General features: G+C 43.6%; 1 protein-coding gene across 4 annotated transcripts in view; it reads right to left on the minus strand.

Annotated features, from left to right (window-relative positions):
* UCHL3 (ubiquitin C-terminal hydrolase L3) overlaps nt 1-27,815 on the minus strand; it is a 66,411-nt gene that overhangs the window by 20,466 nt on the left and 18,130 nt on the right. For all 4 annotated transcript variants that reach the window (XM_090024269.1, XM_090024261.1, XM_090024277.1 and 1 more), the window contains 3 exons: nt 16,393-16,549; nt 15,810-15,895; nt 14,986-15,033 (listed from right to left, as the gene is read on the minus strand). In XM_090024269.1, coding sequence (XP_089880395.1) covers nt 14,986-15,033; nt 15,810-15,895; nt 16,393-16,549 — 291 coding nt within the window. The remainder of the gene's footprint in view (nt 1-14,985; nt 15,034-15,809; nt 15,896-16,392; nt 16,550-27,815) is intronic.

Below are 27,815 nucleotides of genomic sequence, written 5' to 3' on the forward strand. Positions count from 1 at the left end.
GGTGATTATTACTGTGATACTTCATTTATAACTGATACCTTGATTTCTGAGATCTACACAGCAAAAAGGGACTGACACAAAAAGCTGATAAGATGGAATGATGTTTTACATCTACATAGTATATAAAACTCAAACTTATATACAGTAGTATGTCCCAACTAACTACTATACTGCTAAAAAAAAAAAAAAATCTATTAATGAGGACTCCTCCAGGTCCTTGCACAGCCTCCATATGGATATAGGCATCTGACACCTGGAACAATTTACAATGACAAAAGATCTGAGTATCGCATGAATTTGTAAATACAATAATGGTTTGCCTGAAAAATAATATAGTAAACAGAAGTTTTAAAAACTGTGGAGGTAAGGAATTAGGCTGGAGAAATCCTGTTGATAAGTTATCTAATGAGTACTTTTCCCTAAACAATATGATTATTGTGAATGGCAAATGTCAATCCATAAAGAAATCCAGATTTAAAGTTTGCTTAAAGGAATGGAGGCTGAAAAACTCTTTTGAAAAATGCATGCAACATTTTCAGGAAGGTAAGGATGCTTTTATATACTGCTCTCCATAGCATTCCTTATTTCTTAGTTTCCTTGAAATTTCATTGTAATTAAAAAAAAAAAAAATAGTAGTATTTCAGTCAAGTGCATTTCCTTGATTTTAACACAAAATGGACTTAAATCCTTTAATCAGAACCCTCCTCAATTACACAGGCCACAGAATTTCACCCGTCTTGAATGACACAAAACAACTTTGTGAAACAGAGAACTTATTTTAGAAAGATCACCACTTAATTGAAAGACTTCTAATAACAATGATGATAAATCCCTTGATAAACGAGTTTCAATTGAAACAGCTTAAAAGGTCCAATATTATTTTTAGCTTCCAAATATTATCTTTTGATCCATTTACTTCCCTGTATTCCAGCTCCTCTTCCCCTCCCTGCCTTTCCCCTACCCCACAAGAGACTACTCCAGAGAGACAAGTTGATCATGAAGTTGCACCAATTTCTTCAGCTTCCAGAAAGATTAAAAGTGTATGTACAAATCCACACATGCTTAGACAAGGACTTTTATAGGATGGTGAGGATAGGAATAATCCTGCCTTAAGCATCATATCACCTAAGCCCATCAGGATCCAGAAACTCGACATTCTTCTGCATTTACTTCTGTAGGGACTCAATCAAGAAGTTCTGAGATGGTCTAATGAAGCATTGTTCAACCGGTGGCCTACAGGTTACAGTCTGCATTCTGCTCCTTCCATTGCACTCCTGCTGCTGCCACCACCAGCCTCCCCCTTCCTTCTTCAGTTTCTGCCACTGGCTCCAACCCTTTGGGACTAAATGAGGGGCACAGCCTGTGAGGCTGAGGGAGTCCATGGCTTGGGGACCTTGTGTAGCACAGAGAAATGTGCAGCTGGAGGGGGAGTATGCAGCATAGTATGTTGGGTGTGGAGGCAGTGGCATGGTTCAAATTGTGGGTACCACCACCACAATGTGGTTATTAGGGAGGGAGGGCCCCGAGTCACACAGTGCTACGTGCAACCTGCACAATATCAGCCCAAGAGGCCAGGGTGTCATTCAGAAGTCGGACAGCCCTACTCTAATTAAGACCAACAGGACGGGGCTTCTCAAAAAAGTGCACTCATAGCTGCCACTTTCTTTTAAAATATAGATATCCATGGTGTGCCCCTTTTTAAACTAGCCTAACTTTTGCCCAAGAAGTGAAAGACCATCAGCCCATGAGAATTCAAAGAAGAAAGGAAGTTAGCATTAACTAAAGTTCAATATGTGTTGTCCAGATCCACATCTTCAGTGTAGTTATGCATGCATCTCATTCATTCAAGTTCAGAGATATTTTTCCTTGGCAGTGTATGTAGAGCATGCCATGGCCCTGTTCTCACTCATGCTCTCTGCAAAGGGATAGAAGGCAGTGTTCGTTTCTACTCAGTTCCCTCACTACCGCAATATTGCAGTGTAATGATCTCAGAAAGGAAAAGGAGTATGGGATGCAATGGATGCAACTCAAAAAACTGTAGAATAGTACTTTTTTTTTTTTTTTTTTTAAAACACAGTGCATAATTAACTTTGCAGAACTAGGACGACTCAATTCATTCCAGCTTTCTGCTAATCACTAAGAACGTCTCTGACCTGTGAAGAAAATTTCTACTCTATTCCTAAAAAGTTATCTAGCATCCAAACTGGATGCAGAGTGTGGTTTTGGGTAAATGGTCTATGACCAGAAACACAATCCCGGAGTTCCCTCTATGACATCAGAATGTCTTGGCACCTGAAAACCATTTCAACCACACAGGGGCCAACAGGAGCAAGGCCCCATCTTGTCTAATTCTGTGGGTGCTCTGCAAGGTAAGTAATGTGAGTGAGAAGATGCACAGAATGGTTCCTGACTACAGGAGATAAAGAAAAAAATCCCTCTTGAAGGAGCTCAGGTAAAGGTCTATAGAGCAGGACTGGTATGCTTCCTGTTGACATCTAATACTTCAAATTTAGTTTTGGAGAATTGACTCAGGAAGACTAACTGAAGAACAGAGTCCCTTACTCTCACAAGTGGAGAATTATCATTCATCACCATTTCTTGATGCAAATACTAGAGTTGTGTGATACGTCATGATTATGTACATGATGCCCATATGTATGTCAGATGAAAGCTTCATGGTCTCCATACTGAATTCCAGCAGACAGATCTAGAGTCACTTCTCCTCTGTTGTCCAGACACTCTGCACTTGGAGATCATGGAGCTTCCCAGTTTAGTCACCAACAGGTGTGATGAGAGGAAAGGAAGTCCTATGCACGCACTAGACTGGGCACTCCACAAAATGTCAGGTAGGACTGAACAAGAAAAGCAACATTCTCTTGCTTAGAGAATGCTTTCCTGGAGAACAGATTGTTTGCAGTCAGGACTGTAGTCATCTGAGGTGGAATCTGGTACATATCACCAGAGATGGTCAGATAGCTGAGAAATGCAAAAGCAAGCATTTAGTGTTGTATGGAACAATCCTCAACCATGAGGATAAGACTGGAATTGATCTTGCAGGAGATTAGATTTCAGAAACAAATCAGGCTGGACTTCTGCATATTCAACTACAACCCTGAATGAAGAACTTGCTCCTTTATGTTCCCCATCATGATCCCCAAGGCTGAGGATAGCTTAAAGGTGAGGTCTTCCACTTCCTAATAAAATATTTATTCTAGCCTCTAGGATATATACAAGTGGGTGGCACTCACTCTGACAGACATGTTTTAAAAGAAAACACTGCTCGGCTAAATACTTTTGGAAAACAGCTGTAAACATCCGTTCTATGAAGAGAGTTCCAGGCCCCAGATCCTTTATGGGTAGAGATACTTGCTGGTAAGCCCAGAAAGGTACCTAAACTCTGAAAAGGTTACAAGTTCAGATATACCACTGAGCTCAATGCTTTCTGTTGGCTGATCTGTATATTCAGGTGTGCCTAATTTTCCCCAGGTACTATACCAGAAGCCTACCTAACTCAGGCTTCTGGATTCCACTATGAAGGCCAGAAACCAAGTCTTTTAATGGCACTAGCATGATACCACCACCTGTCAATAAGTCTTGTATACTTCCCTCAAAGTATACAAGAATAAGAATTATATTGCAAAGAGGAAAATTTACTCAAATACTAATTTAAAGTGATAAATGCTATGTAATCCTCAACTCAGAAGGAGAACTTCCTGAAGGAAACTTTGATACTACGGTATTCTCTCAAACTTCAAGACACTGATTAAAAAATGAGTGTGATCTAATGGATTAAAGATAAAAAAAAAAAAAAAAAAAAAAAATCACCAAATTCTAGTTTTAGCATTGCTACTGATAGTCAGGCCTCAGATGAGTCCATTTGTAATGCAGTTTTCACATCTACAAAAGATATGTACACATCTACTGCACAAGACCCTTTTTTGCTATTTTTTCAGTCACTACACAAATACTATCTGAATAGCATACCAAAATGACAAATGTCCCTTGTTTTAATCATTGTGCTGGGCTGCTCAATTTCTGAACTGTGCCTTTCAACTCTCCAACTTGTCAGATAAAGTAGTTTGAATGTTCAACCTGAAGGAACTGAGCACTGTACACATACAGTGTGCGCCTGCATAAGTATCCAGATGACAAAATTAAGATATTCATTTTGTTTTTGAACACTATTTAAAGGTAACAGACACTCATAACACTCAACAGTAGATACTGGGCGTGTCTACACAAGCCCAACTGCATAGTTCCAGCGTTGCATGGGTCATTTCCAACCCTACTGCACAGCAGTAATGAATTACTGTGCAGTAGCGTCGGCGTCATGGTTCATGCCCAACGCTACGTTGCCATAGCAATGAGCTACATTGCTACAGCGATGTTGTGTCTCGTGTAGATGCACCCACTATGAGGTTCCATCACAAAAGATTTTACAGCTACCAAATTTTACTATCTTTACACAAGCTTTTCAGTGAACGTCATTAAAGAAACAGTCAGCAAAATGATCTTTAAACAGGTAATACAGCTGTGGCTCCTGCCCAGATGCTATCTTTAAATAGGTAATACAGTTTGTCAGTTAATTTCAAAAACTAAAGTTTCTAACAATTTTATCCTTTTCCTATAGTTTTTTTTTAAACTTGAGAATACTGTGTGAAATATGCTAGTTTTAGTATTTATACACCACTTCAAGCTTTCCCAAGTGGTTACTTTAATTAATTTGGGCTTTCAGATTACTTTTAATTAACCTCTCCCCCAACAGAGAGCTCCATGAGCTTGTCATTCCCCAATAATGCTTGGAATAGTGAGTGTTTCTAAAATAACCAGCTTGCCATCTGCTGGCTGAAGTGCTTTTTGCAGTAGCAGAAGGAAATGTCACCAGGTGATATTTAAGAACAGCAGTTATAACACCCATCATTTTCTACCATCCAAAAGATATTCTACCAATGTGCATATAGTATTTTAGAGAGGCCAGTCTAATTTTTGACTGAAATTAGTGTTCTTGCAACTAGTAAGTGAAATATTTTTGTAGGACCTAGAATGTGAGAAATACCTAGACTGGAATCCTAAATACCTTTTCATGTTTAATTTACTGGTTTTATAGTTATTTTGTCTCAAAGATATTTCAGTCTGGATTCCTACTGAAAATATGACTGATGACCTGTAGGAAGCCACGCCAGATAATTACAGTGACCAGTTTGGGGGATCAATATATACAAATATATAATGGCCTTAAGAGAAGCAGGACTACCTGAATTCATCAGGTTCTCAAACACCCAATTCTTTTCCAGAAAGTGTGGTTCTGAAAAAAAAGAATTAAAATCCACTATGGCCTGCCCAATATACATCTTCTTATTTAAATAGACAGGTTGTCCAAAAATAGTATCACTTCATTAGTTTCTAAAGGAGGCAACTCTTTGATGGCACAACTCAGTGCTATTCTCTATCCCAGATAGCATTTAGCACTTCTTGGCTTACGAGTCTAAATACCCTCTATAGTTCTGCTTCATTCTAAGAACCAGAAACAGCATTTCTTTATGAATGTAAGAGCTTCATGAATAAGAATCTGCCTAGAAACTCAGGATATTAGCATATTCTGTATTGTAACTGTAAATAGTTATTTCATTCCTCACATGCTTGGAGCAGTTGCATCTCTCTCATATATTCCAATATGCAAGAAACAGTGCAAAATGATAAATCAAAGTGGTAGTCACCCACCCTGGCAATCTTCAAAAAGCATCATTTGACCCCAGCAGTCTTCCCTGCCCAAGTGCAGGGGGGCTGAACCTGATGATCTGTAAGATCCCTTCCAAATCCTAACATCTATGAAACTATGAAAGTAACTGAATTTTGAATATATCAACTGTTGAAGTCAGGTGTTTTAAACAACTAGATAGACAGGATGTCTACACAAATTTTTTCAGTAGAAGTGTAAGTGAAACATTTATGTATGTCTAAAAATTAATCTTTGATCATAATACATATTACAACTAACCATAATTTCATATCCTATACAAGACAAATTATTCAGTATTAACCATTTAAAAAAAATCATAATTATGACCAATATTTGGAGTGGAGATAAATGTAACTGAAACCTTGGGAAAGATAAAAGGCAAATCACATGAACAGCTGGGAGGGGGGGCAGGGAGAGAAGAGAGAGAGAGAGAGAGAGAGAAGAGAGAATCCTAAAGAAATGTGGGCTACATCCAAATACAAAGTCCATACACTCCATGGGAGCTGGGAAGACAAAGCAACTGAAAGCTCCTTCATGTCCTCTCAACCAGTAAATCATAACAGCCACACAAACCAAAGACCTTTGAAAACCTGAGTTTTACAGCAGCTGATTTAACTATTATTTTTTAGCTTGCAATTTCCAATGTTAACTACTGCTATCATAATTAAAATCTGAGCATACTACATTCCAGGGAACACTGCTGTTCTCAGGGCATGCTAAACAACTTTGCAATCAAAGGTTTGCAGTTATGGTTTCAGTTAAGGAAGTGGCCCAGTTGGAACCCAGTAAATAGAGAGGCTTTAACTTCAGTCTCTAAAAACTCTGATCGTTACATTCCTGAACCACAATAGCACTTCAGACATGCATTCACATATATACCTAAACTGTCTGAATTCAAGATCTATCCTGTCAATTTAAGAGTAGTTAAAAACAGTGGTCTATTTTGTTTAAAGACTAGATACACTATTGCCAGAGTTTTCTGGATAAGGATCAATGAGATTATCTAAAGGCTTGGACATATGCTCAGCTTGTCCAAGGAGAATCCCTGCTCTCCTAAGAGAAACCACAAAGGCACAGAAGTGTAATTTTTCTCCCAAAGTAATATGGCCACTCAGAGAAAAGTATCTTGGGAACAACCAGAATGAAGCATCTCCCTGGAGAATCTCTCACAGGTGACAGATTCTGTACAGGTAGCCAATGTGCTTTGCTGCTTCTCCCTCTCCGTCCCACAGGGGAGGGAGAGCTGCATCAGTCACAACCAAGCAGGGAGCAGAATGTGCCCTGCGAGTGCTTCGGGCTGGAGAAGCCCAACACTGATGCACCTAGAGGGTGCGTTTTGCTCCTGGTTTGTTCCCTGCCTGAATCACACTGCAGCACTCGGGTGACAGGAAGCATACAAGCATATCCTACCCAGCATTAGCTGGGCTCCAACACAGCACAGGGGAGGAGATGGCTGGAGAACTGCATAGCACAAACCCTGCTCCCACTTTCCCTGACAATCCCTGCCTACATTCACTAAAAAAAGAGAGCCTGCAAAGCTCTCTGGGCTGCTTTAGCCCAGCATCCATCCTGCAGGCACTTTAGGTGCCTATAGACATGCCCCGAGGCTGCTCTGACACACTGTAACTACAGCAAGTCGGAGAAGACTTGAGTAATAGTCTCCTGGAGTGTGCTAATTAGTGCGTTCCACCCAGCCTCTGCATCTCATGCATCAGCATCATTGTGCTTCAAATGGCAGCAAGCAGCATTTAACTAAAGCTTGCTTAATGAGCTTTAAAGTGTCCCTGCTGCCCTTTTGAAGTGAGGACACTGATACATGAGATGCCATGGGCGCTTTAATTAAATCAGCTCTTGAAGCCATTTTACTGTAAAGCGCTCCCCCCACTCCTACCCTTGGAGCTTGTGTAAAAACACTATTTGCTTCTCTGTTTGAACTCCTATACAGGTCAGTTTCTCTCTCAGGACAACTCTCCCAGGTTTGTTTTTCTGGATGATCTGTATGTGTGTACAGAGCCTAAGCTGCACTGCCACAAAATGGGGAGGCCACTGTTTCCTATACAGCAACTGTGGTGTCCTGGATCACTTAGTACAGATGTCTCATCTTTTAGCTGAATGTAGGTTCCTGGAGCTGAAGTTTTTACTTGGTAGACAGAAAGTGGAAACATATGAAAACACCAACATTTGGAAGGGGTATACAGCAAAAATTGGTTTTGCATCTATAATGCCATGTTTTGAAAAATGTGCATGCACATTTATCTAACTTGTTTCCTTCAGTCTTCGATAGAAAATAGACTTTTTCAAAATTATGTACTGCTTAAGAGAAATTTTCAAGAATTCTAAAAATTAAAAAAGAGCTAAATGATAGTCTTCATAATTTTCTGCTAAAACCTTAAAATATTAGAAATTAAAATGGAAATTTTTGGTAAATCACTCTAAATTGCTCAAAATTTTTCAAGTGTTGAATACACTCCAAATCTGCAATTAAAATATATTTTAAAGAGATCCCCGGGGTTCAAGAAAGATGTATAGTTTTTAAATGACCTGGGGCACCAGGACCGTGGGACTGGCAGTGGTTCCTTGATTCCAGGGTCCCAGTGCCCTGGGAAATCTATAAGTTGTACATGAAACCTAGTGCCCTGCATCTCCCTTGGATATGGCATTTTCAAGTGCCTTATCCTGAAAGTCTGTCAAGCATGGTGGTTGCCAGGTTCCCAGTAGGGAGAGCCCTTCACCACTCCTCCCACACTGGGGAACCTAGCAACCCACTCCCCGAGGAGCCCATTTTCAGCCTCAGAACTGGGGTTGTCCCAGTCCCAATATCAACGTCTATTCCAATGCCTATACAACATTATAAGATGGAGGCATGTTACATGTAAAACTTATGGCGCACTATACAAATGAGCTGCAAAGAAGTTCCACACATTGTGTGGAACATCTTTGTGGCTGGCTTGCCACTTTATGGCAGCACAAAACTGAACTTGTAGCACTCTACTTGTGGTGCGATTAACATGGTAACTGAATCATGAATTTAACATGCGCCAGAGACCCGAGTCTCAGAAACACTGCAAAGGGTGGAAGGGAGAGGCAGCAGAAAAATCACTTGCTCAAGGTCAAGAGCTCAGTAGTACATAAAAGAAGGCATTCTAAAACTCTTTAAACCAAGGCCCATGACCAGTCCCCCAGACAGTACTGACTCTCCATTCATTCCTGTCATGATGTCTAGTGACTGGTCTATTGTTTAAAGAAGGGTCTGACAGCAGTTTTGTCTTTTAGACCACACTTATTGTGCTAAAAATCAACTTCACTTTACAATAGTTCTGTTTTGTAGTTGCAGCAGTGAGAGGGGTCTACTTGGTTATTTTAAAAATTTAGTATTCTACAAAGATTTCCATCTATTAGATATATCAGTCTGAGAGCTTAAAAATTGAGTGCTGGAGCATTTCAGTCTGCTTTTACTTATATTACACACATTTTAGGAATAACCACTAAATTACTACCAAAGCATAGCTATTCTAGTGAAGTTACTTCAAGAATCAGCCTGGATGTTATTCATTACTTTGAAAAGTTATTTTTTGTAGCATGGTGACAGATTTTAAACAAGGTTGAGTGGTTTATTTGTTTAACAGACATATGGTGCATGTTTTCTCCCTTTGTCCTCTCAAAAACTGTAATAAAAGCTGCTTTATTAATAAAAACAGCTAAAAGAGACTTATTTTCTCTAGGTCTGAATTCAAAAGACTGGCTACCCAGCAAATGTCTGAATTGTAATCTTGGAAAACCATTATTTCCCTTTGTCTAGTAAAAAATAAGTTGCTGCTACCAAGGTATTTCTCAGTATCCACTTTTTGATGTGCCTTTTTTAATAGGCAGAGAAAATATTCTACCTATCTGTAATTTTGGTTTGTATATTTTACATTATTCAAGACGGGGAAGTATCAAAAGAAGCAACCAAGATAGGGAGGCATAGGCACTAATCAAGTTAGAAGTCTTTATCACAATTTATGGTGCGATTGACATGGCACTTGCAACATAAGTGTAACATGTGTCATGGGCTAGATATCTAATCTCTAATACTTTCTTTCCATATGAATCTCTCTAGCATCTAGTTGATAGAAAAAAACCTCACCTGGGCATAAAGTGAAAAATCATTCAGTAGAGAAAGGACAAAGTAAAAATGTTTTTAGAATTTATAAGTGCTTCCCTTTAACAGATCCACAAAGGAAGATGAGGAAATGTCATCCTAAAATTCCAAGTAGGGATATCCCTGGAAGTTTGTCAGCAAGCTACTACTCCTGAAAGAATGAAGGAATAGGTCCCATTTCTCCACCCAGGAGCAGCAGGGTCTTCCTATTCTTCCAAATGTAAACTATGTTCAAAGTGGATGCTGCTATAATTGTTGTTTATGAGAAAAATCAAGTTCTCTACTTTGTGTGGGAGAATGCCAGGGGGATGAGCAGATGTTAGGAGGAGAGGTCTAGATTGCAAGTCTCACCAGAAGCATTGTGAAATTCACCTTTGTAGAACAACTTCAGTTTTACCATTTGACAGCACAATCTAATTTATCTTGTAAATTTATTTTAAAGAGATTTAATTTACTTTATGGTATATTTACTCTTTGGGTACACCCATGTGCAGATCTAGGATTTTGAAAAGGTGTGGGGGGTGGGGGGTGCAGATGATGTGGTGTATCAACACACAACATGAAAGAGTTTTTTCCAGTTAGAGAAACTAGAAGCTTTACTAATATGCAAGGCCTAAGGGGCTTGCAATATATTATTCAGTTTAAGATCAAAGTAAACCATTGCAATTTTGCTAGATTATATATCAAGTTAAAAAACACAACAAAATAGGCAAAAATATTCAAAAGATACCACATCATTAAGTCCTGTAGTTATTACTTAATTGTATGTCTCTTATTCATAAAACAAACCTAGCTTTCATGAGCATCTGGACAGTGCCTCCAATACTTCACTATCAGTCATTTTTAGACCTCTGTTAATTTCTACACTATATCAGCATTAAGGATTTTACCTAGAGCTAAAAACAGTCTGGAGGGCTGTGAAACAGAAGACAGACATTTCTACAAATGGCTAAACAAAGAGCAAAATTGCAGAAGAAAGGATATTTTGAATAGTGGAACATCTGGACCATTAAAAAGGAGAGAGGGTCATTAACATCTGTGGAATAGAGAGCGATTAGCAGGAATCACGGAAATGATAATGACCCATGAAGTCAACTTTCTCAGCACTGCCTGAATAAAAATGCCCGCCCAGGCATTTCTATTGTTGGTTTTAAAGTCTGGGAGAGACCCTGGGGGTGGGGTGGGGGGAAGAGGCTCAACTGCACCACTGCAACTGTTGGGTATACCCCAGGTGTACCTGCTCCACACCCCCCACCACATACCATCACCACCCCTAGATCCAAACCTGGGTACACATGAGAAAAAAAATGCAGGTGTTTCCAAAACAGGAGTTCTGGTCAAATTGCTGTATGAGGAAGACAACCTGGAATAAGTAAATCACCACAAACTGCTAATTCAACCTGCATTTTGCTCACAAACATTTTGTATGCACTACTAGAAGCTTTACAACCCTGTTATGAAAAAAAAAAGTTTTGTCTGAAATAGCCAAATGGATAGAAGCTGGCATTGCTGGTATGCTTTAAAGGTCCTGATTGAAGTGAGCTGCACCCTAACTTCTAATATCAATCTACAGAGAAGAACTGTTTGTCATCCTACCATGCCTTACCTAAATTCTGAGCACACACCATCAAAAACGTCTCCATACATTCTGACATTTGCAACTCTGCCTTTTCTAGGTAGTTTCTAATTTGGAAGGAGTGCCATGTCGTTCTTTAAACAGGATCAGTCCAATAAGCCTGTCCAACTTATATTAATAAGGATTTTTTTTCCCCAAGAGCACTTCATAAAGTTTATACGTTGTGCTGAAAAAAAAATCTGATTATTTGCTACTGATTCTAATAGGTGCAGGTACCTACAAACTGATTAATATAAATATTTTAATAAAACTGAATCTATAACTACTTAAAATTCAAAATTATAATAGTATATTCTTGTGACTGCACCACCAAGCAGAGCACATTCTGTGATTTTAAAACATCGTCACTTGAAAGAGAAATAGAAATCAGAAGCAACAGTAAATTAATTCACTAGTATACCTTAGTGACAGTGTATTTACCAACTTAAACTCAGGAGGTGGTCTAGAAAGCACAATAAAGGGCTTTGATCTACGCTGGATGCTAAAAGCAGGGGAGCTGCACAGTGCCTGTAACATGCTATGCTGATTCTACTACCAAAGCTGGGTATTTCTGCTTGGTAGACATACGTACAAACTAAAGAAACTGTGAAGTCATTTAACTGGATTATCAGTAGTAACAATTTAAAAATAAATACTTTGTTCAGAAGAAGTCAAGGTTCCACCCTGTCATACCAACTCATGACCTTGAAAATAAATTAAGGGGAAAAAAGGCTTTTGCATTTCATGCAACTTATTATATAATAGAAAGCTACATTTATATGACCACTTATGCTTTCAGTAACACTCCATGAGGCTTTCTTTTTGCCTCCAGATACTGAACACCTATTTCCAACCAACACATGCACTAATACAAAAATCTAGACAGCAACTTCATATGATCTTATCAATAGACTGGCATCACATATCTTTGGGAAGTTAGCCTGCCTTAAAGTTGAGATTAAAGGTTTAGAGATTTTGTATGAACCAATGAATATGCTGTTGTGGAGTGGACCACCTGTTAGGACTCATGCAATTCAACTACCAGTGGAACAATAACTGCCTCAGAGAGAGAGAGTGCTGGGATAAATAAAACACAAAAGCCAAATCAATCATTCATATACAGGGAGACTTTTAGGTTTTCTTCCCCTCAACCACATATTGAAAGTTCTTAAGGTCTTCCAATTTGAAGGGCTGTCTCATACACTCACAGAAAGGATGAGGGGGGTTCTGCCTGTAGAACCATTTTATCCAAAGGATACTGTATTCTGTCCCAAAAGCTTAACACACTTTTTCCAGGACAGTAAATAACCATTAAAGATAAAATTAGAGAAGAGATTGGTAGACACTACCTTTGTAGTATGCAGTGATACAAGCTTTCAGTGTAGCTTCAGCAGACACCACGAACCTGGTCCCAGGGAAGCAACCCTGAGAATATAATGGATGTAGAGGAGGACTAAGAAATTCTTTTAGAAGTTACAATGCATAATGACAGGTGTCAAGTCACCTTTCAGGATGACTTTAAAGCTCATGACCTACCTGCAGAAAATCCAGATGCCACAGCTGACACTGGAGAAGTGCTCAGACACTATTACACGTATGAGAAAGTTTCTAAGTTCGAAGCATGTTATGAAGAATGATAGTTCCCTTTAAGACAAAATGGAAATTACTTATTGCTTAATCTCTCTCTCAAAATGTAACTACCACACAGTTGAGCTAAGTGAACTCCTTGAAGGACCCTACCTGAATACTTGGGAGGTTTCTAGAAGCCATAACCTACATATTTACTTCCAAGTTGCACAAAGATCTTGACAAGTAAGATAATTTCTCAAAGTCCATTTCCCGGATAGATTCCCAAGTATATAAAGGAGTAGGCCTGCAATACTGTTGTAGCCACAATGGTCCATGAGCTGAGCGAAGAAAAGTTTTTTGACAGTATATTTTATTGGATGAACTGTAGAGTTGGGAGAGATGTTACACGTGCACTTCATGCCCATAAGCTTGTCCAACATCTCTCTCAGCTATACAACTGGTCCAATAAAAAGTGTTTACTAAAAACCCCTCACCTTGAGTACAAGATGACAGAAAACCTGGGCAATCTCTCTTTTCTAGGGTTTGAGGGGAAGGCTTATAGGCCATAGACCTGTTAGGGAATTAAGAGAGGTAGTCCCCAGTAGTTCTACCCTAGCTAAACCAATTAAGAAATGGGATTGAATGTTTTAAACTGGAACCTCTGAAGGAAGACCCAATTCCTCAGGTAGATACTAAGAAAGTTATATGATGAAACTACATGATTTTTCCCTGTGTGATGATAAAGTCTCTGGATTGATTCACAGCAAGAAGGTAAGAAAGAGAAGAATGAGAGAAGATTCCGGAAGAGGAAATTACAATATCCACAGGAAAACAATTTCTTTTTGAAGAGTCCTTTTACTTTGTGTCTGAAAGAATTACGATAAACCTATAGTTAGTGGCAGCAAGCTGGGAACTCCCTGCTCTCTTCAGGCAAGCTTGTCTTGCTTTCTTCTACTTTGACACAAAAGCCACAATAATCTCATCTTCCTTTCTTGGCTTGTATACCAAACTTCATTTTGAATGTGTCAAATGCTTAAACTGGTGGAGTTGAGGTAGACGGGAGAAGCATCTTTCTTGTTTGACTTTTTGTAACCAGTCAATTACTTTGATCGTTTATCCACCTTTCCTTTATCATTGTAATTTAGCTTAAGACTGAAGTCCATTTGTATCAATGAGAGTACTACCAGTGATAACCTGGAAGCCAGAAACCCAGGGGAATGCATATTATAGAAGATAACCAGAATTTGTCAAAGACTAGAAGCCTGCATTTACATGAATAAGAATATATTTCAGTATTTACGAAAAAGCACACCTGTGATGAACTTGGAAATGATTTGATCATTTTGAAATCCTGATGTAAAATGAAGTCTCTCACATATCTATAAGTATTTATCTGAAACAGGACATAATTCACCACATACATGAGGTATTGAAATGTGATTTTTTGTTTTCCTGAAGTAGTTTAGTCACATGTATACATATAGGTCAAAACCACCTGTGCAGTTAGGATGAGCCATACGTATTTTGTTTATGAAGTGAATGGATCAGTTAGTTGTGTGTCACTTGAAAGTGTTACCTCTTGTGATTACACTGAGGTGTGCATGGTATTGGCATTTCTTCCTAGAAGTTCCAAATCTTCGATGCAAGAATCTCAAGAATCAGCTACCAAGACTCGTGAACAGAAAGAAAAAAGCCTGAAGATGAGATTTAATTAACCCCAACAGACTAGATAAAGTGGAAAATACAAAAAAAATAGGAACTTGCAAAGCTTCATGCTTTTGGACCCTAACGTGACTAAGAACTGAAAATGTCAGTACTGAAGAAATACTTATTTTCAACCAGGTATAAATCTAATAATTATTTCAAACAAATATTATGTTAGAAGCATAGTTAGTAAAATTAAGTTATAAAACTGAATACCTCAGTCTGACCTTCGTGGGCACTGGATTCATGAGTGACACGAATAGCCTGAAAATTAAAACATATGTTTTCACTAAACCGTACACAAAACATGTTATTTTAAATAATAAGTCTTTATAAGAGTCAGTTCATATACTCAGCTGTCAACTTTGTAACATAGTAGTTAATGCTGTGCTATACACACGAGATTTTTATTTATTTTTTATTGCATCTGGTAGAACACAGCAGTTCAACCGGCGGCTGTAGGCCACATGTGACCCACAAGGGGTTAAAGTTGTGGCCCTGGGGCTTCTATCTGCCCCCTGCCAGGGCCACGCAGGCGCACACTGCAGCTAGGGAGCATCCGGAACAGAAGGCCTGTGGCTTGCCCTGAAACCCATGCTGGTGTGGATGGCAGGGCATGCAGTTCCCAGCTGCTTACAAGTTGGACAGCCCTGTGTTAGAAGAACTGACTAGAAGTTAGCCAACCAAAAGAGCCCCCAATTTAAGTAACTTTTTATTTCATATTCTCTGTTAGGGGATACCTAAAAAGGAATTACTATTTTAACTTGTGAAATAGCATCACTTAACACAGAATTAGGCCTTTTACACAATAGGTAGCGGGATTACAAAATTCCCTGTTAAAAGCAAATGTCATTTATAATAAATCATTCATAAATTACTTTGACAAAGCACTTCAGCAAATGCTTATCTTTAAACATGAGCAGTTCAGCTATGGTAAATGAGACTGGTCACAGCCTGAAGTGTTTTGTTGAAAGAAGATCAAATGCAGAACTACTCACAGAAACATTTCTACTGTGTAAGAAGAAGAGAAAGATGCTAACCTCATAGGTTTCTAGATATTTGGCTCTCTCTTCAGGAGTCATTAATAATGAATCTTCCAGAAACTTTTTCAATGAAGAATCAGATTCTTGAAACAATAAAATAAAAATAGGAAGTGAATGAGGAAATCTCTTTATTCTCCTATCTTCACTAAACTCAGACAATTACAACAAAAGGAGAAAATGTTTCATAGCTGACTTGGCTAATATTTAGCATTCTATTTTTAAAAAAGTAGAAATCACAAAGTGTACAGTGAATTTATATCCAGCCAGAAAAATAAGAACACAATGCCAAAAGTTGATTGTATGCAGTGTACTAGAAGAAGTCACCAGACTCTCATTATGGTAAGAAACATCAAAATGTTACCTGCCACCTTATATTGGTAGATTAGGTCTTATTCATTAACTGTAAGGTCTATGAATTACAAAAATTACCAACATTCTCAAAGACTATCAACTTGCACAAAAAACTGTGCTGCTGCATCATCATGAAAAGTAGAAATTAGCCATTATTTTCTTAAGTCTTTAATCCCAAGATGCTGACATCCTATGTAAAAACAAAATGATGTTAACAAAGAAGATTTACCAAAGTTCATTTTTTCTTTGTTGTTTGCAATAGCATGAATAAGCCCAATTGTTCCACAAGCATTGCTGATGGTTTGCTTCATGAAGTACACTGATGATTTCACATCCTGTCCCTCAGTTTTTATTCTCTCCTCTTCTTCTGTTCTGAAAGTTTCATACTAAAAAAAAAAAAAAGCAAATATTTTGCATGTAAAAATCAGTAGATACTAAACCTGCAAATGTCCTGTGCTCCATTAAATTTCAATAGCAATTTGAAACAAATGAATAAAAGCAGTCCTCCTATCCTTAGTTATGTGATCTGTAGGATTATTCACTTGAACAAGCTCTGTAGAATTAGGGTGTTCAATCATTATCTTATGACCAAGGATTCTGGTTTTCTCCATTTAAAAATCCAAAATTCTCGATTTAAAAACACACATGCAAAATCTATGCTTTTCTGTGATTAAAATGAAACACCACTATATCTGTAGGTATCAACTGAACACAGTGTTTTATCAATATATTTACAATTTTAAAGCAATTTGGAAGTCTAATAGTGCTTTAATCATTATAATAAAATAAATTCTAAATACCTGTATATTTTGGTATGCGACTTCGTTTTTTAAATCATAGAAAAAAAAATCAGAGCTCTCCCTGTCCCCTTTGCTCACCAGGATGTGGGTCCAGCTACAGCTGTCCCTCTGCCGCTTTGTGGCACTAAGCAGCCCTGATATGCTGATGCCTTCACTCCCAAGCCACGGCTCTCCCAGTGCCCCTTAGTCCTGACCCACAACCCCATGGCCCGGCTGGTGCCCCTCATTCCCAACCTGCAGCCCTCAACTCCACTGGTGCCCCTCACTCCTGAACTGCAGCCCTTCCTCCCCCCACCCTACTGGTGCCCCTCTCTCCCAACCCACTGCCCCACTGCCCTCTAGTATGGGACCAGTCGACGCTACAGGCAATGTATCAGTAGGAGACGTGGGTGGGCATATGCCTGCTCCCTCCAGATGTGTGCCCACAATGGGGCAAGGAGCTACAGCCTGGCCAGACCAGCATGGGCAGGAGCCACTTCAATACCAGGTCACACCCACTGGGCCACACAAAGGAGAGTGCGGGACAGAGCCTTGCTGCTGCCACTGCCGAGACCCCTGCACCAGCTGCATGAGAATAGCGCATGACGGTGGCAGTGGGGTGGGGGCCATGCTGTCCTCACCTCCTCCCGCCACCAGCTTTACCCCACCACCATGGCCCTGCTGCCTCTCCCCTCAGGCTGCCCCCACAACCCCTCACCCCACCTCCCCTTCAGGGTAGAGTTGCGGCCTGGCATGCAAGTGGCTGGGAGCAGAGGAGATGGGGATGGCATGCCTGTCTTGGGGATCCCAGCAGCAGCAGCGGCAACAAGTCTTGCTATCCTGCTCCATCCTCTTGTGCTGGGTCCTGCCCACTGGACCATGGAGGCAGCTCCTGCTCATATTGGTCTGGCCAAACTGAAGCCCTGCACCCTGCTGTAGGTGCACAATTTTTTTTTTTTTTTGGGGGGGGGCACATGCCCACCCATGTTTCTGATACATTGCCTATGGCACCTGACCCCTCCTCAGGAGTGTGCACAGAACCAGGAAGCCAGCCCCCACAGATGAGCCACCCATGGCTCCATCCCACTCCTTGGTCAGGCACCATGGTTGTGCATTTCTGCCCTGGCCCTGGCCCCCAAGTACTGCCCCTGCTGACCAGCACCCCCAACTGATAACCCTGCCCCAGTCCCACCCCATCACCATGGGGCTCAGTGTGAGCTGCTAACTGATTTTCCCTCCCCTCCCCCCAAAAACACTTACCTGCAGAAAGCTGTGAGAGCTGTTCACCACACTGCCTGCCTGCCATGTGCATGTATGCATGCACACATCCACATGGTGCCCCCCATCTTTGATTGCCCTCCTCCTGCTCCCCCAGCTCCAAGCAGCCCCTTGCAGACTCAAACTATGCCAGCCTGCAAGGGGAAACCCATGGTTCCCTGTGTTTTTCTGTGGCAAATGGAAAACCTAGATCCCTGCTTATGACCAACCAAAAAAATAGAAATAAAAATAAAAATAATAATAATAATAAAAAAATCCACTCAGCATTCCACTCCCTCTCCCAAGTATTTTAAAGCACTTATCTGGCTGTATCATTTAGTACCATGTAAAATATGTTCAGAGAATTAAAATGGTCAGCTTTTCTTTTGAAGTGAGCACTTCTTTCCACTACAGTTCTCCATGTCTCTTCAAGTCAGCAAAAAATAATTTAGATAAGGAAGATAAAAATGGCAGCAGCATCTGCCAAGCAAACGGACTCTGGTAAATAATAAATAATGGAACCATACTGGAGCTTTTACAGCACTTTGTTTTTCAGAAAAAAATACTGTTTTTGAATTACATGGATGACCTTTGCAAATTGGCCTTATAATATCAGATTCCCAAGGCAATTTGATTATCCTATATATTAATTTGGCGGGGGCGGGGAAGAGGGTAACCCTTTTGGCAGGCATGCCACAAAATAAGTTCATGCCCACCTGCCTTTGCTGCTTCTTCCCCAATCTGTTGCATGCCACAGTGAGGCTGCCCATGGCATTTTTGGCACATGCCACACAGTGGCACAGGATTTCAGTGGCACTCAGGCATAATACAGGACTTAAATTTGTGGCACACCTTCCAAAAACATTGATCCTCACTATCATTGTTCAAAGCATTTGTGATTTGTCAACTATTGTCACTAAGCTTCTTGGGAAAGATCAAAGATTATAAACAACCCCCTTTCCTTCAGGCAAAGAGAGACCACTGGAGGAGCTGAAGTGAAGCAAAATGTGTTCAGTTTGGGTCCTCTGTTTTTGATGGAGTGAAACACCCTTTGGGAACAGAAGTATACTTTCCTTTGAAAGGGCACAACAGTTGTAGGTTTGGGTCTTATTTCATTATACTACTATGTATTTCCCCACTGAGTATAGTTTGTGCGCTTTATTCTGCTGCAGACAAGTTTAATAAGGCACTGTACTCTTTACAAACTGATATCAACAAACAAATCCCCACAAAGCTGCCTGCAACTAAAACAAACTAAGAAAACAGTGTTTTTAGACAATATAGACAATAAAATGAAGCAATGTCCTGGGTTTAAAATCTCTCCACCCTCTCAATCTGTTGCTGATGACTGATTTTTATCAGTCAAAACAGCAAACTTGAAAGCACCGGGCAGTGGTTTGGTCATTCTAAAACATTCCTTTCTCTTATCTCCCTGTGGAATGCTGTTCTCTTGAACTACAAAGCCCCCTCCTTTAACTTTTTCTTTAAGCAGCATAAAACAAAAGGCTGTAATAAATAAATGCTTAGAGTTCTTAGCTAATAACCACACCAAATAATACAGCTGTCTTATCCAGACCACGGGTATAGAGGGCTATACCCTATACAGGAGGGATCCTGTTGACAAAAGGGGCGGGGGTGTAGCTCTCTATGTGAAGGAAAGCTACATGTCCCTGCAAGCTGATGTTGGCGACCGGCATGGACAGCTAGAGACCCTCTGGGTAAAAATTCGTGGGGAATTTGGCACAGGGGACACAACGGTGGGAGTCTACTACAGACCTCCCACTCAAAGTCCCAAGCTTGACCAGGAGTTCGCCCGGGAACTGACTGAGGCCGCTTGCTCCAGGACCTTGCTTGTCATGGGTGACTTCAATTACCCAGACATCTCGTGGGAAGATCACTCAGCCAAATCTGAGCGGGCGCAAAGCTTTCTCTCGTGCGTGGATGACCTCTACCTGACCCAAGAAGTCTATGGGCCAACGAGAGGCAAAGCGCTGCTTGACCTGGAACTGGCTATGGGGGATGACCTAAATCGGCGACCTAGTGATTGATGGGAAGCTGGGTGACAGCGACCATGAGCTGATCACCTTCACCATCCGCCGTAAAGCTGGCAAGTCAGTCAGCAACACAGAAGTCCTTGACTTCAGAAAAGCCTACTTTGACAAGCTCAAGAGGCTAGTCGGTCAGGCCCTCAGGGACCATGACCCCAGGGAGATGGGAGTTCAAGAAGAGTGGTTGCTTCTCAAGGAAGTGATCCTCAATGCACAAGCTAAATCTATTCCAACACGGAGGAAAGGCAGCAAGAAGGCACAGCAGCCCCCCTGCCTCTCCAGAGACCTAGCGGACCTACTGTGGCTAAAAAGGAAAGCCTACAAAGTATGGAGGATGGGATTCACCTCCAAGGAGGATTACTCCACGCTGGTCCGGTCCTGCAGGGACCAAACCAGGAAAGCCAAGGCTGCAACTGAACTCCAACTAGCTTCAGGCATCAAGGACAACAAAAAGTCCTTTTTCAGATATGTGGGGAGCCGGAGGAAAAGCAAGGGCAATGTTGGACCCCTGCTAAACCAGATGGGGCAACTGACAACTGACGCCCAGGAAAAAGCCAACCTATTAAATACGTACTTTGCGTCAGTCTTTCATCAGTCCCATGGGACGCCCATGCCTGCTATGGGACAGGGAAATCTGGGTAAGGGGGATCCCTTACCGTCCATAAATGCTGACCTCGTGAAGGAACACCTTGAGAAGCTGGATACCTTCAAGTCAGCCGGCCCTGACAACCTGCACCCCAGGGTACTCAAGGAGCTGGCGAGCGTCATAGCCCAGCCCCTGGCACGGATCTTTGAAAACTCCTGGCGCTCTGGTGTAGTGCCCGAAGACTGGAAGAAGGCCAATGTGGTGCCAATCTTCAAGAAAGGGAGGACAGTGGATCCGGCTAACTACAGGCCCATTAGCCTGACTTCTATCCTGGGGAAGATCTTAGAAAAGTTTATTAAGGAGGCCATCCTTGAGGGACTGGCCCAGGCTAACATCCTAAGGGATAGCCAGCACGGGTTTGTTGCGGGTAGGTCTTGTTTGACCAATCTCATTTCCTTCTATGACCAGGTGACCTATCACCTGGACAAGGGAGAAGAGATTGATGTCATATATCTTGACTTCAAAAAAGCTTTTGATCTGGTATCCCATGATCACCTCTTGGCCAAATTGCCCAGTTGTGGCCTTGGCTCCACCACAATCCGCTGGCTGGGAAATTGGCTTCGTGGTCGGACCCAGAGGGTTGTGATTGATGGCAGTCACTCATCATGGTGCCCTGTAACCAGTGGGGTCCCTCAAGGCTGTCCTGGGACCCATCCTGTTCAACATCTTCATTAATGATGTGGACATTGGAGTCAGGAGTGGACTGGCCAAGTTCGCCGATGACACCAAACTTTGGGGCAAAGCATCCACGCCAAAAGATAGGCGGGTGATCCAGGCTGACCTGGACAAGCTCAGCAAATGGGCAGACGAGAACCTCATGGTGTTTAACACCGAAAAATGCAAGGTTCTCCACCTTGGGAGGAAAAACCTGCAGCACCCATATAGGCTCAGCAGTGCTACGTTGGTTAGCACTACAGAAGAAAAAGACTTGGGGGTCATCATTGACCACAAGATGAACATGAGCCTCCAATGCGATGCTGCGGCTAGTAAAGCGACCAAAATGCTGGCTTGCATCCATAGATGCTTCTCGAGGAAATCCCGGGACGTCATTCTCCCCTTGTACTCGGCCTTGGTGAGGCCGCAGCTGGAGTGCTGCGTCCAGTTTTGGGCTCCACAATTCAAAAAGGATGTGGAGAAGCTTGAGAGAGTCCAGAGGAGAGCCACGCGCATGATCAGAGGTCAGGAAAACAGATCTTACGATGACAGGCTGAGAGCCATGGGACTCTTTAGGCTGGAAAAGCGCAGGCTCAGGGGTGATCTGATGGCCACCTATAAGTTTATCAGGGGTGACCACCAGGATCTGGGGGAACGTCTGATCACCAGAGCACCCCAAGGGATGACGAGGTCGAACGGTCACAAACTCCTGCAAGACCGTTTCAGGCTGGACATAAGGAAGAATTTCTTTACTGTCCGAGCCCCCAAGGTCTGGAACAGTCTGCCAGCGGAGGTGGTTCAAGCACCTACATTGAACACCTTCAAGAGTAAATTGGATGCTTATCTTGCTGGGATCCTATGACCCCAGCTGACTTCCTGCCCTTTGGGCAGGGGGCTGGACTCGATGATCTCCCGAGGTCCCTTCCAGCCCTAATGTCTATGAAATCTATGAAATAAAAATTGGCACGGTAGGCATTTTAAGGATGTCCCAAAGATGTTAAAGAAGATTAAAAGCTTCACTAAAATTGTTTTTAGTTTCAGAGGAACTGTGTCCTGACCTAGACGGCTGAGCTAATCACATTTTTAATGACACACTGTGAATTTTACTGATTGCAAGCATCAGTTGCGGTTAGGAGTGTTATAAATACAAACAACTAAGATGTCAGGTGGGAGAGAATGCCTGCTCTATACATGTTGTGTTGTTACAGCCATGAATCTCCAAAAAATATACAAGAAGATAGATTTGTTTGGCAATATATTTTACTTGAACAATGATATGGCTGGAAGATGCCTCAGCCAAGCTTTCAGGTACACAATTCCCATTCCTGAGTTGTGCCTGCTCTGTAATGAACACCTACAGTGGCCATTCTTCTGGTTTTAAAGAGGACAGCCTAGTTTTCTGCTGTTCTCTCCTCTGTCCCATTGATACAAAACCAGACACCTTTGTCAAACTGGTGGAAGTCTATGGAGGCAAACAGAAGACATAAAGTCATCCAGTTTCATATCAACAGGACAGAGTAGCAGAAAACTGGGTTGTCCTCTATAAAACCAGACAAATGGCCACCCTATGAGCATCCCAAACTTTCCAAAACAGAAGCAATGCAGCACTACTTAAGACAATAAGGGGACATATTATGGTGTGCCCCATAACTAACTTTTGACCCGAGGCAGCGGCGGCGGCGGCAGCAGCAGCAGAGGAATCGGCAGCGGGGGCAGCAGCAGCTGATCCCCCGAAGGTAAGTGGGGCGGAGGGCCTCGGCACAGCTGAGCCGGATCCGGAGGGGAAGCCCTCCGGGTCCCATATAGCTGAGCCGGTAGGGAGCCACGCTCCCGAGCCGCGCAGCGCGAACAGAGCGCGCAAACAGGCGCGCTCTGTAAGAGCGCGCCGGCGTTTCCGCAGGCGTTCGCACCGGCGGGCGGGCTGGGAGGGCCAGGAGTGGGACTCCTGTACGGGTAGGACGTAGACACCACACAGGTCTACAAATAGCAGCTTAGAAGGATGTATACGAGGAGTGCTGCTAGGGCCTCTGCCCAGGGGGACAAGGCTAACCGGGGCTGGTCTGAGGCCTCCACCCAGACCGAGCCCATGGGGGAGCTGATGTCCCCCTACCTCCCGGCCTGCGGGGGATCCCCAGCAGGGCCGGGGGGGGGCAGAGATTGGGAGCCCCCACACCTGTCCGGCAGGTGCCCGGCTTAGGGCTCTGGAGGCACAGGTGAGGGAACTCCGGGAGGAGGTTAGCAGGCTGAGGGGGATCAGGGAGGCGGAGGAGGAAATTGACAGTTATTTCCTTTCCCTGCAGGACCAGGCACCCAAGGAAGAAGCAGCCCAGGGAAGGACCTCCACAGCAGAGTGGCAGACGGTCACAGCCAGGACCGGAGCGGCTCACAGCGAGCAGGTACAAGCTTCTCCAGTCCGACTGGAGAACAGGTACGAGGCCTTGGCGACTCTGCAGGAGATGGAAAGGGAGGAGGAAACCCTTGGGCAGAAAGAAATGCCACATTCTTCCCACTCCAAACAGATCAAGAGATCCGAGAGGACCCAGAAGAGGAGGAGACGCGTGCTCGTCATAGGCGATTCCATCCTGAGAGGTGCGGAAGGGCCCATTTGTCGCCAGGACCCTTCAGCACGAGAGGTCTACTGCCTGCCTGGAGCTAAGACTCAGGATGTGACGGAGGTAATCCAGGCCAGGATCAAGCCCACCGATTACTACCCCATGGTCCTTGTCCATGTGGGTACTAATGATGCGGCCAGGAGAACCCCCGATCACCTGATGGCGGACTACCAGGCTCTCGGCAGCGTGCTGAGGGAATTTGGTGCACAGGTGGTATTCTCTTCCATCCTACCAGTGAACGGACGCGGAAGACGGCATGAGAACTGCATCCGAGAGACCAACTGGCGGCTTCGGAATTGGTGTCTCGAGGCAGGCTTCGGCTTCCTGGACAATGACCCACACATTACAACGAGGGACATGCTCAGCTGGGATGGGCTTCACCTGTCCCCCAAAGGTAAGCGTGCGTTTTCTTCCAGGTTGGCGGATCTCCTCCGGCGGGCTTTAAACTAGGCTCGTCGGGGGGAGGGGAAGATGAGGGTGGGGGAGGCTGTGGACCACCAAACCAGGTGGCACCCACAAGGACAGCCCAGCCTGAAGAAAGAGAGCTTTGGGAACGTGAAAGACAGGGGGTGGACAGCAATACGGCACAGGTAAGGAACGGGAAGGTTAGAGACAAAAAGCCCTTTAGGACTTGGAGCGAGGGGGTAGCAAAAGCACCAGTCACAGGGCTCAAGTGCCTATATACTAATGCTAGGAGCATGGGGAACAAGCAGGATGAACTAGCGCTCCTGGTTGCACTAAATGACTACGACTTAGTGGGGCTGACGGAAACCTGGTGGGATCCATCCCACGACTGGGCGGTACATATTGAGGGCTATAGATTGTACAGAAAGGACAGAGTGGGGAAAAGGGGGGGAGGGGTTGCGCTCTATGTTAAGGAGCAATATACATCAACCCTCATCAAGACAGAATCAAAGGATGAGGAAGTAGAAGGACTGTGGGTTAGGCTACATGGGGGGCAAGGAGAAAAGGATTTGGTGGTAGGGGTCTGCTACAGACCCCCACATCAAGGGGAAGAAATAGATTTGGGGCTCCTGAGGCAACTCTCAGAGACCATAAAAGCTAAAGAGGCGGTGGTCATGGGGGACCTAAACTACCCGGACATCTGCTGGGAGACACAGACAGCAAAGTCCCACCGCTCACGCAGGTTTCTAACCTGTGTACAGGACCTCCACCTGACGCAGGAGGTACATGGTCCCACTAGGGGGAATGCCTTACTGGATCTGGTATTGGCAACGGGGGATGACATAGTAGGGGACCTACAGATCGGTAGCCATCTGGGGGACAGTGATCACCTAAAAGTACAATTCAACATAAGGCGTCGAGTGGGTAAGGTAACCAGTAGGGTGAACGTGCTGGACTTTAGGAAAGCTGATTTCAGCGAACTCAGGCGATTAGTGAAGGATACACTGCAGAGTAGTAGTTTTGAAATGATGGGAGCCCAAGAAGGGTGGCTGTGCCTTAAGGAAGCTATCCTTCGAGCACAAAGCGAGACGATCCCCGTGCGAGGTAAAAGAGGGAAAGGGGCCAGGAGGCTTCCCTGGCTGACCAGAGAAATCCAGGGCAGACTAAGGGCCAAAAGGGGAGCACGTAAAAAGTGGAAACAGGGAGAGATCACCAAAGAGGAATATACCTCTTCTGCTCGTGCTTGTAGGGAGGCAGTTAGACAGGCCAAAGCTACCATGGAGCTGAGGATGGCAACCCAAGTAAAAGACAATAAGAAATTGTTTTTTAGATATATAGGGAGTAAAAGGAAGGCCCAGAGAGGAATAGGACCCCTGCTAAATGGGCAGAAACAATTGGTGATGGACAGAGGGGACAAGGCTGAACTCCTCAACGAGTTCTTCGCCTCAGTGTTCCTAAGCGAGAGGCATGACAAGTCTCTCACTGGGAGTGTAGGGAGGCAGCAGCAAGGCACCAGACTTCCATGCGTGGACCCTGAGGTGGTGCAGGGTCACTTGGAGGAACTGGATGCCTTTAAGTCGGCAGGCCCGGATGAGCTCCATCCGAGGGTACTGAAGGCACTGGCCGACATCATTGCAGAGCCACTGGCGGGAATATTTGAATGCTCGTGGCGCACGGGTCAAGTCCCGGAGGACTGGAAAAGGGCCAATGTGGTTCCCATTTTCAAGAAGGGGAGGAAGGAGGACCCGGGTAACTATAGGCCAGTCAGTCTCACCTCCATCCTTGGCAAAATCTTTGAGAAAATCATCAAGGCTCACATTTGTGAGAGCCCGGCAGGACAAATTATGCTGAGGGGAAACCAGCACGGGTTTGTGGCAGGTAGATCGTGCCTGACCAATCTAGTCTCTTTTTATGACCAGGTTACAAAACGCCTCGACGCAGGAGGAGGGGTGGATGTCGTATACTTGGACTTCAGGAAGGCCTTTGATACGGTATCCCACCCCATACTGGTGAACAAGTTAAGGGGCTGTGACTTGGATTACTGCACAGTCCGGTGGGTGGAGAATTGGCTGGAGGGTCGCACCCAGAGAGTTGTGGTGGGTGGGTCGGTTTCGACCTGGAAGAGTGTGGGCAGTGGGGTCCCGCAGGGCTCGGTGCTTGGACCGATACTCTTTAATGTCTTCATCAGCGACTTGGACGAGGGGGTGAAATGTACTCTGTCCAAGTTTGCAGATGACACTAAGCTATGGGGCGAAGTGGACACGCCGGAGGGCAGGGAGCAGCTGCAAGCAGACCTGGACAGGTTAGACAAGTGGGCAGAAAACAACAGAATGCAGTTCAACAAGGAGAAATGCAAAGTGCTGCATCTAGGGAGGAAAAATGTCCAGCACACCTACAGCCTAGGAAATGACCTGCTGGGTGGCACGGAAGTGGAAAGGGATCTTGGAGTCCTAGTGGACTCCAAGATGAACATGAGTCGGCAGTGTGACGAAACCATCAGAAAAGCCAATGGCACTTTATCGTGCATCAGCAGATGCATGACAAATAGGTCCAAGGAGGTGATACTTCCCCTCTATCGGGCGCTGGTCAGACCGCAGCTGGAGTACTGCGTGCAATTCTGGGCGCCGCACTTCAAGAAGGATGCGGATAACCTGGAGAGGGTCCAGAGAAGGGCCACTCGTATGGTTAAGGGCCTGCAGGCCAAGCCCTACGAGGAGAGATTAGAGAAACTGGACCTTTTCAGCCTCCGCAAGAGAAGGTTGAGAGGCGACCTGGTGGCTGCCTATAAGTTCATCAGGGGGGCACAGAAAGGAATTGGTGAGTATTTATTCACCAAGGCGCCCCCGGGGGTTACAAGAAATAATGGCCACAAGCTAGAGGAGAGCAGATTTAGATTGGATATTAGGAGGAACTTCTTCACAGTTCGAGTGGCCAAGGTCTGGAACAGGCTCCCAAGGGAGGTGGTGCTCTCCCCTACCCTGGGGGTATTCAAGAGAAGGTTGGATGTGTATCTAGCTGGGGTAATGTAGGCCCAGCACTCTTTCCTGCTTATGCAGGGGGTCGGACTCGATGATCTATTGAGGTCCCTTCCGACCCTAGCATCTATGAATCTATGAATATTTATATTCATCACCAGAGGCTTACTTGGACATCAGCAAGAGTCTGGCGACTGAACCATTTGGTACTTCCACATGTCCAATTCTTGATGAAAAGAGAAAGGATCTGAGAGCAACAGGAAGCTTAAGGAAAAA

This window comes from Crocodylus siamensis, chromosome 1 (assembly GCF_052110815.1).
Source record: "Crocodylus siamensis isolate JL-2025a chromosome 1, ASM5211081v1, whole genome shotgun sequence".
NCBI classification, from domain to species: Eukaryota; Metazoa; Chordata; order Crocodylia; family Crocodylidae; genus Crocodylus; species Crocodylus siamensis.